The 15,079-nt window shown below is 53.0% G+C and overlaps 1 protein-coding gene across 1 annotated transcript in view; it reads right to left on the bottom strand.

Moving 5' to 3' along the window:
* COL27A1 (collagen type XXVII alpha 1 chain) overlaps window positions 1–15,079 on the bottom strand; it is a 1,169,012-nt gene that overhangs the window by 43,912 nt on the left and 1,110,021 nt on the right. Inside the window, exon 57 of the mRNA XM_069236924.1 lies at window positions 1,566–1,631. Within this exon, the coding sequence (XP_069093025.1) occupies window positions 1,566–1,631 (66 nt within the window). The remainder of the gene's footprint in view (window positions 1–1,565; window positions 1,632–15,079) is intronic.

The raw sequence follows: 15,079 nt of genomic DNA, 5'->3' as shown, positions 1-15,079 counted from the left end.
TTTGTTTAGTTATGGTTTGGGCTCCCCCCAGGGTCACTATTGGTTATTGCTATTTGCATTGTTTTCTAACCTGTTCTATGCCTATTTCTGATTGCTAATGTATATATTTAGTGTATTACTTACTTCCTAAGGGTGGGTTACCTGTCTAGTATTTTGAGGTATTGTGTGACCACAAATAAAGTACTTTTATTTTTGTAACGCTGTGTGGCTCTTTCATGTGTGTGAGTGCTGTGTGACTACAGTGGTTTTGCATGAGCTTTGCAGGTCTCCTAGATAAGCCTTGGCTTCTCATCCACAGCTACCTCTAGAGAGCCTGGCTTCTAGACACTGCCTACACTTTATTAGGAGGGGATACCTGGACCTGGAATAAGATGTAAGTACCTTGGGTACCTGTCTGTGAAGTTGCAGCAGCTGGGGCTGCCTGGAAAACCTCAGAAGGCTGTAATGGCAGTACTGGGGGTCCTCTAAGGAGGCACCAGAGTGCATGGAATCCTACAACCAATGCTAGCAAAAATCTTGAGGGATGATTCCAACATATTTGATACCAAACTTGGCCTTATTTGGAGTTACCATTGTGAAGCTGTACATAGGTAGTGACCTATGTACAGTACACAAGTAAAATGGTGTCCCCGGACAACGTGGGGGCACCTCTGCTAGTGGAGGGGTGCCCTCACACACAGTTACTCTGCACCCATCCTTCAGGGTTGGAAGGCCTGACATATAGGTCACTTATAAGTGACCTGGTGCAGTGAACTGGCAGTGAAAGGGTGCATGCACTATTTCACACAGGCTGCAATGGCAGTCCTGCAGAAGCCATTGCATGTGCTCGCTATGGGTGTCAAAAGAAATGTTACAGCCCATAGGGATCCTCTGGAACCCCAATGCCTTGGGTACATAGATACCATATACTAAGGACTTATAAGGGGTGACCAGTATGCCAATTTTGGGTGAAATACTGGGTTACCAGTATGCAGTGACAACATTTAGAGGAAAGAGAGCATAAGCACTGGGGTCCTGGTTAGCAGGATCCCAGTGACACAAGTCAAACACACTGACATCAGGCAGAAATTGGGGGCAACATGCCAAAAAGGGGGTACTTTTCTACACCTGGGTGATGACAATACCTCTGCCCTGAGTGACGACGACATTAACCTTGCCTGGGTGACATTACCTCTGCTGTCGGTGACATTATCTCTGCCCTGGGTGACATTACCTCTGCCCTGGGTGACATTACCTCTGCCCTGGGTGACGACATTACCCTTGCCCTGGGTGACATTACCTCTGCCCTGGGTGACATTACTTCTGCCCTGAGTCACAACATTACCCTTGCCCTGGGTGACATTACTTCTGCCTTGAGTCATGACATTACTCTTGCCTTGGGTGACATTATTTCTGCCCTGGGTGACATTACCTCTGCCCTGGGTGACATTATCTCTGCCCTGGGTGACATTACCTCTGCCCTGAGTGACGACATTACCTCTGCCCTGGGTGACATTACCGCTGCCCCGGGTGATGGCTTACCTCTGCCTTGGGTGACATTACCTCTGCCCTGGGCGACAACTTACCTCTGCCCTGGATGCGCCGTTGGAGTCCATCAGAGCTGGGAATGCTGCCATTGGATCCTCTTGTCTCTGAAAGTAAAAGTGAGACACCAGTTATTAATAATATTAAATCTGCTGTTAATAGATGACTGGTAAAATAACACTTCATGCTGTAAAGCACAGACATCTGCACCTCCCTGCAGCACAGACATCTCCTCCACTCTGCAGGACAGACATCTACTCCTCCCTGTAGCACAGACATCTGCTCCTCCCTGCAGCACAGACATCTGCTCCTCCCTGTAGCACAGACATCTGCTCCTCCCTGCAGCACAGACATCTCCTCCACTCTGCAGGACAGACATCTACTCCTCCCTGTAGCACAGACATCTGCTCCTCCCTGCAGCACAGACATCTACTGCACTCTGCAGGACAGACATCTGCTCCTCCCTGTAGCACAGACATCTGCTCCTCCCTGCAGCACAGACATCTCCTCCACTCTGCAGGACAGACATCTACTCCTCCCTGTAGCACAGACATCTGCTCCTCCCTGCAGCACAGACATCTACTGCACTCTGCAGGACAGACATCTGCTCCTCCCTGTAGCACAGACATCTGCTCCTCCCTGCAGCACAGACATCTGCTCCACTCTGCAGGACAGACATCTGCTCCTCCCTGTAGCACAGACATCTGCTCCTCACTGCAGCACAGACATCTACTGCACTCTGCAGGACAGACATCTGCTCCTCACTGCAGCACAGACACCTGCTCCTCCCTGCAGCACAGACATCTGCTCCTCCCTGCAGCACAGACATCTACTCCTCCCTGTAGCACAGACATCTGCTCCTCCCTGCAGCACATACATCTCCTCCACTCTGCAGGACAGACATCTACTCCTCCCTGTAGCAAAGACATCTGCTTCTCCCTGCAGCACAGACATCTCCTCCACTCTACAGGACAGACATCTACTCCTCCCTGTAGCACAGACATCTGCTCCTCCCTGCAGCACAGACATCTCCTCCACTCTGCAGGTCAGACATCTGCTCCTCCCTGCAGCACAGACATCTACTCCTCCCTGTAGCACAGACATCTACTTCTCCCTGTAGCACAGACATCTGCTCCTCCCTGCAGCATAGACATCTACTCCACTCTGCAGGACAGACATCTACTCCTCCCTGTAGCACAGACATCTGCTCCACCCTGTAGCACAGACATCTACTCCTCCCTGTAGCACAGACATCTGCTCCACCCTGCAGCACAGACATCTACTCCTCCCTGTAGCACAGACATCTACTCCTCCCTGCAACATAGACATCTACTCCACTCTGCAGGACAGACATCTATTCCTCCCTGTAGCACAGACATCTGCTCCTCCCTGCAGCACACACATCTACTCCTCCCTGTAGCACATACATCTACTCCTCCCTGCAGCACAGACATCTACTCCTCCCTGTAGCACAGGCATCTACTCCTCCCTGAAGCACAGACATCTACTCCTCCCTGTAGCATAGACATCTACTCCTCCCTGCAACATAGACATCTACTCCACTCTGCAGGACAGACATCTACTCCTCCCTGTAGCACAGACATCTGCTCCTCCCTGCAGCACACACATCTGCTCCTCCCTGTAGCACAGACATCTGCTCCTCCCTGCAGCACAGATACCTACTCCTCCCTGCAGGACATACATCAACTGCACTCTGCAGGACAGCCATCTACTCCTCCCTGCAGCACAGACATCTGCTCCTCCCTGCAGCACACACATCTGCTCCTCCCTGTAGCACAGACATCTGCTCCTCCCTGCAGCACAGATACCTACTCCTCCCTGCAGGACATACATCAACTGCACTCTGCAGGACAGCCATCTACTCCTCCCTGCAGCACAGACATCTGCTCCTCCCTGCAGCACACACATCTGCTCCTCCCTGTAGCACAGACATCTGCTCCTCCCTGCAGCACAGATACCTACTCCTCCCTGCAGGACATACATCAACTGCACTCTGCAGGACAGCCATCTACTCCTCCCTGCAGCACAGACATCTGCTCCTCCCTGCAGCACAGATACCTACTCCTCCCTGCAGGACATACATCAACTGCACTCTGCAGGACAGCCATCTACTCCTCCCTGCAGCACAGACATCAACTCCTCCCTGCAGCACAGACACCTACCTCTCCCTGCAGGACAGACATCTACTCCACCATACAGCACAGACATCTACTCTAGCAGGAGGGCCCTCGTTGCTGTAGGGCAGACATCTACTCCACTGTGCAGTACAGACATCTACTGCAGCAGGACAGCCCTGGTACTTACAGCCACCCTGCTGCTCAGACATCTACTCCAGCAGGAGGTCCCTGATCCCTGCAGCCTCCCTGCAGCAAAGATATCTGCTCCAGCAGGAGGTCCCTGATCCCTTCAGCCTCCCTGCAGCACAGACATCTACTCCAGCAGGAGGTCCCTGATCCCTGCAGTACAGACATCTACTCCAGCAGGAGGTCCCTGGTCCTGACAGCCTCCCTGTAGCACAGACATCTACTCCAGCAGGAGGTCCCTGATCCCTGCAGCCTCCCTGCAGCAAATATATCTGCTCCAGCACAGACATCTGCTCCTCCCTGTAGCACAGACATCTGCTCCTCCCTGCAGCACAGACATCTCCTCCACTCTGCAGGACAGACATCTACTCCTCCCTGTAGCACAGACATCTGCTACTCCCTGCAGCACAGACATCTACTGCACTCTGCAGGGCAGACATCTGCTCCTCCCTGTAGCACAGACATCTGCTCCTCCCTGCAGCACAGACATCTGCTCCACTCTGCAGGACAGACATCTGCTTCTCCCTGTAGCACAGACATCTGCTCCTCCCTGCAGCACAGACATCTACTGCACTCTGCAGGACAGACATCTGCTCCTCACTGCAGCACAGACATCTGCTCCTCCCTGCAGCACAGACATCTACTCCTCCCTGTAGCACAGACATCTGCTCCTCTCTGCAACATAGACATCCACTCCACTCTGCAGGACAGACATATACTCCTCCCTGTAGCACAGACATCTGCTCCACCCTGCAGCACAGACATCTACTCCTCCCTGTAGCACAGACATCTACTCCTCCCTGCAACATAGACATCTACTCCACTCTGCAGGACAGACATCTACTCCTCCCTGTAGCACAGACATCTGCTCCTCCCTGCAGCACACACATCTACTCCTCCCTGTAGCACATACATCTACTCCTCCCTGCAGCACAGACATCTACTCCTCCCTGTAGCACAGACATCTACTCCTCCCTGCAGCACAGACATCTACTCCTCCCTGTAGCACAGACATCTACTCCTCCCTGCAACATAGACATCTACTCCACTCTGCAGGACAGACATCTACTCCTCCCTGTAGCACAGACATCTGCTCCTCCCTGCAGCACACACATCTGCTCCTCCCTGTAGCACAGACATCTGCTCCTCCCTGCAGGACATACATCAAATGCACTCTGCAGGACAGCCATCTACTCCTCCCTGCAGCACAGACATCTGCTCCTCCCTGCAGCACACACATCTGCTCCTCCCTGTAGCACAGACATCTGCTCCTCCGTGCAGCACAGATACCTACTTCTCCCTGCAGGACATACATCAACTGCACTCTGCAGGACAGCCATCTACTCCTCCCTGCAGCACAGACATCTGCTCCTCCCTGCAGCACAGATACCTACTCCTCCCTGCAGGACATACATCAACTGCACTCTGCAGGACAGCCATCTACTCCTCCCTGCAGCACAGACATCTGCTCTTCCCTGCAGCACAGATACATACTCCTCCCTGCAGGACATACATCAACTGCACTCTGCAGGACAGCCATCTACTCCTCCCTGCAGCACAGACATCAACTCCTACCTGCAGCACAGACACCTACCTCTCCCTGCAGGACAGACATCTACTCCACCATACAGCACAGACATCTACTCTAGCAGGAGGGCCCTCGTTGCTGTAGGACAGACATCTACTTCACTGTGCAGTACAGACATCTACTGCAGCAGGACAGCCCTGGTACTTACAGCCACCCTGCTGCTCAGACATCTACTCCAGCAGGAGGTCCCTGATCCCTGCAGCCTCCCTGCAGCAAAGATATCTGCTCCAGCAGGAGGTTCCTGATCCCTGCTGCCTCCCTGCAGCACAGACATCTACTCCAGCAGGAGGTCCCTGCTGCCTCCCTGCAGTACAGACATCTACTCCAGCAGGAGGTCCCTGATCCCTGCAGCACAGACATCTACTCCAGCAGGAGGTCCCTGATCCCTGCAGCACAGACATCTACTCCAGCAGGAGGTCCCTGATCCCTGCAGTACAGACATCTACTTCAGCAGGAGGTCCCTGGTCCTGACAGCCTCCCTGTAGCACAGACATCTACTCCAGCAGGAGGTCCCTGATCCCTGCAGCCTCCCTGCAGCACAGACATCTACTCCAGCGGGAGGTCCCTGATCCCTGCAGCCTCCCTGCAGCACAGACATCTACTCCAGCAGGAGGTCCCTGATCCCTGCAGCCTCTCTGCAGCACAGACATCTACTCCAGCAGGAGGTCCCTGATCCCTGCAGCAAAGATATCTGCTCCAGCAGGAGGTCCCTGATCCCTTCAGCCTCCCTGCAGCACAGACATCTACTCCAGCAGGAGGTCCCTGATCCCTGCAGTACAGACATCTACTCCAGCAGGAGGTCCCTGGTCCTGACAGCCTCCCTGTAGCACAGACATCTACTCCAGCAGGAGGTCTCTGATCCCTGCAGCCTCCCTGCAGCAAAGATATCTGCTCCAGCAGGAGGTCCCTGATCCCTACAGCCTCCCTGCAGCACAGACATCTACTCCAGCAGGAGGTCCCTGATCCCTGCAGTACAGACATCTACTCCAGCAGGAGGTCCCTGATCCCTGCAGCACAGACATCTACTCCAGCAGGAGGTCCCTGATCCCTGCAGCACAGACATCTACTCCAGCAGGAGGTCCCTGATCCCTGCAGCACAGACATCTACTCCAGCAGGCGGTCCCTGATCCCTGCAGCACAGACATCTACTCTAGAAGGAGGGATCGCGGCTTCTCTGCAGCACAGACACTTCCTCCTTGTGTATCACCAATGGCTGACAAAGGCACTTTAAGGGCGGCATAGGAGAGCCACTCGCAGTCGTTAGGTTAGATACTTTAGGGCTGTGGCGTACTCTCTCCAGGTCTGGGAATCTACCTAGATGGAGTACAACCGTCTGAAGCATTTCCTTGGGCTCCTCTCATCTCCTAGGACCTCCATGGTTGGTAGGTGCTACTTCCCGTAGGTCTGGGAACCTGCAGAGACAGTGCAGAAATGTGCCTTATCAACATCAACAAGGGCCTGTAAACCTGGGAATGCGTCAAAACTACGCCTCCCACCAGGGGAAACATCCTTATTCTACAGGGCGCTCCAATACAGCAGGACGTTTGTGGGTATTTTGGGATTTGCCCTGGGCTGGCGGGCAACCGCCAAAAGGCCGCCCGCCAGCCCAGGGCAAATCATCCTTCCCACGAGGACGCCGGCTCCGAATGGAGCCGGCGGAGTGGGAAGGTGCGACGGGTGCAGTGGCACCCGTCGCGTATTTCAGTGTCTGCATAGCAGACACTGAAATACAAAGTGGGGCCCTCTTACGGGGGCCCCTGCAGTGCCCATGCCATTGGCATGGGCACTGCAGGGGCCCCCAGGGGCCCCACGGCACCCCCTACCGCCATCCTGTTCCTGGCGAGAGACCCGCCAGGAACAGGATGGCGGTAGGGGGTGTCAGAATCCCCATGGCGGCGGAGCGTGCTCCGCCGCCATGGAGGATTCACAAGGGCAGCGGAAAACCGCCGGTTTTCCGCATCTGACCGCGGCCGAACCGCTGCAGTCAAAATGCCCTGCGGGGCACTGCCGGCCTGTCGGCCTCTGACCGCCGGGGTCAGAATGACCCCCAATATATTTACACTAGCAATTAGAGATAGGCATAATAAATGGTTAGCAAACAGTGTAAAACACAGTAGATAGGCAATAGTGACCCTAGAGGGAAGCCAAACCATATACAAAAAAATGGAATGCAAATATGGGAATCCCATGCAGGTAAGTGGAATGTGTAGAGGGGATTTGGGGGTACCAGAAAACCACAGAGGTAAGTACCACAACATCCCCAGCAAACAGGAAGGAAGGAGTAAATCAGAGGATTTTCCCCCAACTACCCACAAAGAAGAAAAGAGAAGAAAATAAGACACCCAGACAAGCCTGCAAGAAACCAGCGGTGGATTTCTGAAGAAAGAAGACCTGTGGCGAGAGGGGACCAGAAGGCACAACAGAGTCCAATGAGGCAGGAACCCTGACCCACCACACTGAAGATGCAGGAGTTGGTCAACGATGAAGAAGAACAGGTCAGCACTGCAGCCCAGAAGCCGGAGGAGAGTTCCTGACTGATGCAGAAGGTGTCCCACGCTGGAAGGAAGATTGCAGATGGGAGACAGTGAATGATTTCCACCAACAAGCCTTGGCAAAAGCAAACTGGCGGTTGGCGGAGAAGAGGTGCTGCCAGGGACCAGCAAGGCCCAGGAGGACTCAACCCAGGAGAGGAAGTCACAGGGGACCCTCAGCGTTGCAGAGAGTCCACAGGAGCAGAGGCAGCACCCACAGGAGTACCACAGGACGAGGACACAAAAGGTGCAAGAAGGAGCCCACGTAGCAATACAAAAGAGGATCCCACGCCGCAGGAGAACCACGCAGGAGAACCATGCAGGAGGCTGGAATTTGTAAGGAAGGAGTGCTGGGGACTGGAGCTGCACGTCACCTTAAGATCCCTGGGAGGAGATGCAAACAAGCCTTGGCAGCTACAAGGGACGTGGTGCACATGGGTACTTCTCCTGCGTGGAAAGACAAAGGCTTACCTCCACCCAAGTTAGAAAGCTGGTGGAGAGGACCGACAGGACCACTCTAGACCACCACCCGTGATGCAGGATCCACGCAGCTCAGCAGGAGAGAGGATCCACTCAGCCGGTCGTCGCTTGCTGTAGGTGCCTGCAGCGGCAGGGGAGTGACTACTTCACTCCCAGGGAGATTCCTTCTTCTTCTTGTGCAGGCTGAAGAGTTGCAGTCTTCTGAGGATGCACAGCGAGGGAACTGTTAACAAGCTATCAGGAACTCTGGATACAATGTTGCAGAAGAATCTTCCTCGTGGATCTGCAGCTTGTCGTTTCCTGGAGGGTCCAGTCACAATTCCTGTGGCCAGAAGTTGCAGAGGAATCCTGCTAAAATCTTGCAAGCCGAATCTGAGGACCCATCCAAGAGAGAGAGACCCTAAATAGCCCTGAAAGGGGGATTGGTCACCTAACCAGGTAAGCACCTATCAGGTGGGGGCTCTGATGTCACCGGCCTGACCACTCAGATGCTCCCAGAGTTCCCTGCCAACCTTGGAATCAAGATGGCAGAACACAGGGAACCTCTGGAGGAGCTCTGAGCACCACCCCTGGGGAGGTGATGGACAGGAGAGTGGTCACTCCCCTTTCCATTGTCCAGTTTTGTGCCAGAGCAGGGACTAGGGGTCCCTGAACTGGTGTGGACTGATTTATGCACGGAGGGCACAACATGTGCCCTTTAAAGCTTTTCCAGTAGCTTGGGGAGGCTACCCCTCCCAAGCCAGTCACACCTATTGTAACACCCCTCTCCCCAAGGAAATCCTTTGTTCTGACTTCTTGGGCTTGAGTAGATTAAGTAGCAGGAGGGCAGAAAACTGTCTGAGGGTGGCAGCAGCTGGGGCTGCCCAGAAAACCCTGGAAGACTGGTGGTAGCAATGCTGGGGGTCCTATAAGGAGCCCTCAGAGTGCATGGAATGATACACCCAATACTTGCAAAATTAGTGGGGTATGATTCTGACATGTGTGATACCAAACATGCCTAGATTCGGAGTTACCATTATGTAGCTGAACATAGGTAGTGAATTATGTCCAGTACATGTATAAAATGGCGTCCCCGCACTCATGAAGTCCAGGAAAATGGAGCTGGAGTTTGTGGGGGCACCTCCGCTAGTACAGGGGTGCCCACACACACAGGTACTTGCACCCTGCCCTCTGGGTTAGGAGGGCCTATCATGGGGTGACTTACAGTGACCTGGTGGAGTGACCTGTAGTGAAAGGGTGTATGCACCCTTTCACGCAAGGTGCAATGGCAGGCCTGCAGAACACTTTGCATGGGGTACCTATGTGTGGCATAATACATGCTGCAGCCCATAGGGATCCCCGGTACCCCAATGCCCTGGGTACCTCTGTACCATATACTAGGAACTGCAAAAGGTTCTAGCAACCAAGTTAGAAGGGTGAGCACACAATCACTGGGGTCCTGGTTAACATGATCCCAGTGAACACAGTCAAACACACAGACAACAGGCAGAACATGGGGGTAGCCATGCCAAGAAAGAGGGCACTTTCCTACACAGAGTAATGAAAATTACAGATAAGTAATCCAACCTCCTGGTCAGTGTTTGCTCGCTCTCTTCCACCTGTTGCTGCTGCTGACTCTACCTTGAGCGAACTGAAAGCCTGCCTGACTCTGGGTTCAAGACTCACCTCCACCCGCCTGTGCCTCATCTTTGGTGGCCTAGTGGCCATCAGTTTGTAGGTATCTTGCTGTCTCTTTTTACTTGTGCTTATTTTTCTATCATTTTTATTTTTTTCTTTTCTTTCCTTCTTTTCTCTTTCTCTCTCCTTCAGCCTTTCACTCTCCACGCATTGCCGCACTTCTGCTGCCCCACTCCCCTCCCTGCGAAGCGCTTTCTCGCCCTCCCGCCTCCCAGCTGGCCAGACCTCCTGCCTCCCTCCCTTTCTTAATGGTGCCCACTGCATGCATCGGGTGTGCTGCTTGTGTGCCGAAGGCAAGCCCATCTATGCCCGTCCACGCCTGGACCACGGCCAGTGCCATGAACCCTGGCCCTCTGAACTTCCATCGATAGAGCCCAGAGAACCTTCACTCTCTGAACACAGGACGATCAGATACTTGCCATCTCGCATCACCCAGAGACACCCACGGGCCATTCTCCTGCCTCCACTGCTACCACACCCTCACCCTACACCAAGTGCTGGACCCTCCCACCGCTGAGCCATTGCACACCAACCTGGAACGCCTCAGCTGCATCCTCCTCAACATTTGCTCCCTCCACAAACACACTGTAGAACTCTGGGACCTACTGGACTCCACCCACCCGGATATTGCTTTTCTCACTGAAACTTGGACAAAACCAGCATCTGCACCAGACATCACCTTCCCCACCCCCAGCGACTAAAAATTGCTCTGCAAAGACCGACCATCTCGCCCAGGCGGAAGCCTAACCATTGTACACAAATCTTCCCTCCGCCTGACAACCAACACAGAAGAACACTCCCCCCTCATGGAACACCTCCATTTTCAGATACACGCCACACCCAAGTCAACCTTCTACAGCACCCTCATCTACAGGCCACCTGGCCCATCCTTCAGCGACTCCATTGTCGACATCATTTCGCCTCACGCTCTCGCCTCCTTGAACTACTACCTCCTCGGCAACCTCAACAGCCACATTGACAACGACAGCAACATCAGCACCGCTTTCCTGCTCAAAAACCTCGCCACAATTGGACTAAAGCAACTGGTCACCTCACTAACACACAGACACACTCGACGCCATTTTCTCCACCAGCAACAACATCACCGTCGACAACACCTCCACACTTCACTGGACTGACCATCACTGCATCTATTTCACCATCACATCACTGACCACCAACACCCTCAGCAAGTCTCCCCCAACCCTCACCACAGACGCTAACATCTCAGCATGGAACTTCCACCACTGGATCTCCGAATGTGCCAACACCCTACCACATCTCCATAAGACCTCAGCTAAACACCACATCAAGGAGGCTAGCTGGTTCTCACCTGCACTCCAGGACTCCAGGAGCACCTGCAGATGGCTAGAGAAAAGATGGAGGAATAGCAAGTCCCCAGAAGGCTTTGAGGACTTTAAGCTGCCATCAAATCTCACTACCACCTCATCAGGGCCACCAGGAAAGCGGGACTGTGCACAACAGCAAAGAACTCTTGGCTGTGGTCAAAGAATTTGCCAAACCCCAATCAGAAATGGCAAGCATCCCTCCATCTCAAGAACTCTGCGACAGGCTAGCCAACTTCTTCCACTGGAAAATCAAAGATATATACGACAGCTTCCCATCCCAAGACCCTTCGAGCCCTCCAACTATCCCCCAGATCCAACCCATCGAACCACCACAGACCCTGCACCGCTGGATCTCCCTCACCACAGACAAGACCCGCACCATCATGAGCAGCATCCACTCCGGAGCCCCTGAGGACCCCTGTCCTCGCCACATTTTCAACAAGGCCAACACATCTATCGCACCCAAGCTCCGACACACCCTCAACTGTTTCATAGAGACAGCAACCTTCCCAGAAGATGCGGTCTGCCTGAGGTTGAGAGGTAGCGTGTTCCATATCTGGGCTGAGAGGTAGGAGAATGATCTTCCTCCTACTGTACTTTTCTGGATCTTGGGGACGGCTGCAAGGGCAAGCTGGGAAGAACAGAGATGTCTGTTGGGTATGGTGGTTGAGGTATGCCGGTCCTGTGTTGTGCAGTGCCTTGAAGGTGTCGATCAGGAGTTTGTATGTGATGCGCTTGTTGGCTCAGAGCTACTGTAGGTCCCTGAGGTGGCAGAAAAATACCGCTAAGCAGTGTAGCACCATTTTCTGGCGCACAACCCCCATGGACATGGCTCCTGTCTACCAACCCAATGGCCATGCCCAGGGGATGAATGGGTATAAATATGGTGGAAACGCCTATCTTGCATCTCATCGACGCAAGGTAGGCTTTCACATCCAGAAAACGACTTTAACTCCATAACTTTGGTGCTAGACATGTCTAGTGCCAAAGTATAAATATGGAGTTAGGATTGAGCTGAATTAGAGTAAAACAAAATGACGCTAATTCAGCGCAAACCGAGTATAAACATAGCCCCAAGTGTCTTTAGGTTCTGATGTGAGTGGTGGTAGTCTGACTCTCTGTGTTCTTCCGATGAGGAAGGACCTGATCCAGTACAGGTCTTCGTTTTGAATGCCGGCGTCGTGCAGTCTGTCGCACAGAGTGGAGTGGGAGAAGGTGCCAAATGCAGTGGAGAAGTCGAGGAGGATGAGTGCGGTCATGCTTCTGCAGTTCAGTATGTCATCTGTGGCTGCTAAAAGTGTGGTTTTGGTGCTGTGGTTGCATGTGAATCCGGACTGGGAAGGGTCTAAGATGTGGTGTGTCTCGAGAAACTCAGAGATCATCTGTGGAGATCCACAGGGATCCACTCTGAGCCCCACACTGTTCAACGTCTACATGGCCCACTCACATCCATCGTCAGGGACCACGGACTGAACATCGTCTCCTATGCCGACGATACCCAACTGATCATCTCACTGACCGAAGACCCCACTACTTCCAAGAAGAATTTCCACAGTGGGATGGAAGCCGCTGCTGTCTGGATAAAGGACAGCTGCCTCAAGCTCAACTCTGACAAGACTAAGATCCTCATCCTGGGAACATCCATATCAGGCTGAGAAGACTCCTGGTAGCCATCGACCTTTGGCACTTCCTCACCCCAACAAACCATGCACACAACCTCAGCTTCATCCTGGACTGATCGCTCACCTTGACCCGCCAAGTCAACTCAGTCGCATCCTCCTGCTTTCACACACACACTCTTCTCTGGAAGATCTACAAGTGGATCCCAAAGGACTGCCGCAAAACCATAACCCATGCCCTAGATACCAGCAGATTTGACTAATAAAATGCCCTCTACGCCGGTACCTGTAGGAGGCTGGACTGGCTTGTAGTTAGTACCAAGGGGTACTTGCACCTTGCACCAGGCCCAGTTATCCCTTATTAGTGTATAGGGTGTCTAGCAGCTTAGGCTGATAGATAATGGTAGCTTAGCAGAGCAGCTTAGGCTGAACTAGGAGACGTGTGAAGCTCCTACAGTACCACTTAGTGTCATATGCACAATATAATAAGAAAACACAATACACAGTTATACTAAAAATAAAGGTACTTTATTTTTATGACAATATGCCAAAGTATCTTAGAGTGTACCCTCAGTGAGAGGATAGGAAATATACACAAGATATATATACACAATAGCAAAAATATGCAGTATAGTCTTAGAAAACAGTGCAAACAATGTATAGTTACAATAGGATGCAATGGGGAAACATAGGGATAGGGGCAACACAAACCATATACTCCAGAAGTGGAATGCGAACCACGAATGGACCCCAAACCTATGTGACCTTGTAGAGGGTCGCTGGGACTATTAGAAAATAGTGAGAGTTAGAAAAATAACCCTCCCCAAGACCCTGAAAAGTGAGTGCAAAGTGCACTAAAGTTCCCCTAAGGACAAAATAGTCGTGTTAGAGGAATAATGCAGGAAAGACACAAACCAGCAATGCAACAACTGTGGATTTCCAATCTAGGGTACCTGTGGAACAAGGGGACCAAGTCCAAAAGTCACAAGCAAGTCGGAGATGGGCAGATGCCCAGGAAATGCCAGCTGCGGGTGCAAAGAAGCTTCGACTGGACAGAAGAAGCTGAGGTTTCTGCAGGAACGAAAAGGGCTAGAGACTTCCCCTTTGGTGGACGGATCCCTCTCGCCTTGGAGAGTCGTGCAGAAGTGTTTTCCCGCCGGAAGGACGCCAACAAGCCTTGCTACATGCAAATCGTGCGTTTGGCGTTTTTGGACGCTGCTGGGGCCCAGGAGGGACCAGGAGGTCGCAAATTGGACCTGCAGAGAGAGGGGACGTCGAGCAAGACAAAGAGCCCTCACTGAAGCAGGTAGCACCCGGAGAAGTGCCAGAAACAGGCACTACGAGGATGCGTGAAACGGTGCTCGCCGAAGTTGCACAAAGGAGTCCCACGTCGCCGGAGACCAACTTAGAAAGTCGTGCAATGCAGGTTAGAGTGCCGTGGACCCAGGCTTGGCTGTGCACGAAGGATTTCCGCCGGAAGTGCACAGGGGCCGGAGTAGCTGCAAAGTCGCGGTTCCCAGCAATGCAGCCCAGCGAGGTGAGGCAAGGACTTACCTCCACCAAACTTGGGCTGAAGAGTCACTGGACTGTGGGGGTCACTTGGACAGCGTCGCTGGATTCGAGGGACCTCGCTCGTCGTGCTGAGAGGAGACCCAAGGGACCGGTAATGCAGCTTTTTGGTGCCTGCGGTTGCAGGGGGAAGATTCCGTCGACCCACAGGAGATTTCTTCAGAGCTTCTAGTGCAGAGAGGAGGCAGACTACCCCCACAGCATGCACAAGCAGGAAAACAGTCGAGAAGGCGGCAGGATCAGCGTTACAGAGTTGCAGTAGTCGTCTTTGCTACTATGTTGCAGGTTTGCAGGCTTCCAGCGCGGTCAGCGGTCGATTCCTTATCAGAAGGTGAAGAGGGAGATGCAGAGGAACTCGGCTGAGCTCATGCATTCGTTATCTAAAGTTTCCCCAGAGACAGAGACCCTAAATAGCCAG

The sequence above is a fragment of the Pleurodeles waltl genome, chromosome 6 (genome assembly GCF_031143425.1).
Source record: "Pleurodeles waltl isolate 20211129_DDA chromosome 6, aPleWal1.hap1.20221129, whole genome shotgun sequence".
NCBI classification, from domain to species: domain Eukaryota; kingdom Metazoa; phylum Chordata; class Amphibia; order Caudata; family Salamandridae; genus Pleurodeles; species Pleurodeles waltl.
Note: the sequence above shows the minus strand (reverse complement) of the source record. Positions and strands in the feature narration are given on the sequence as shown.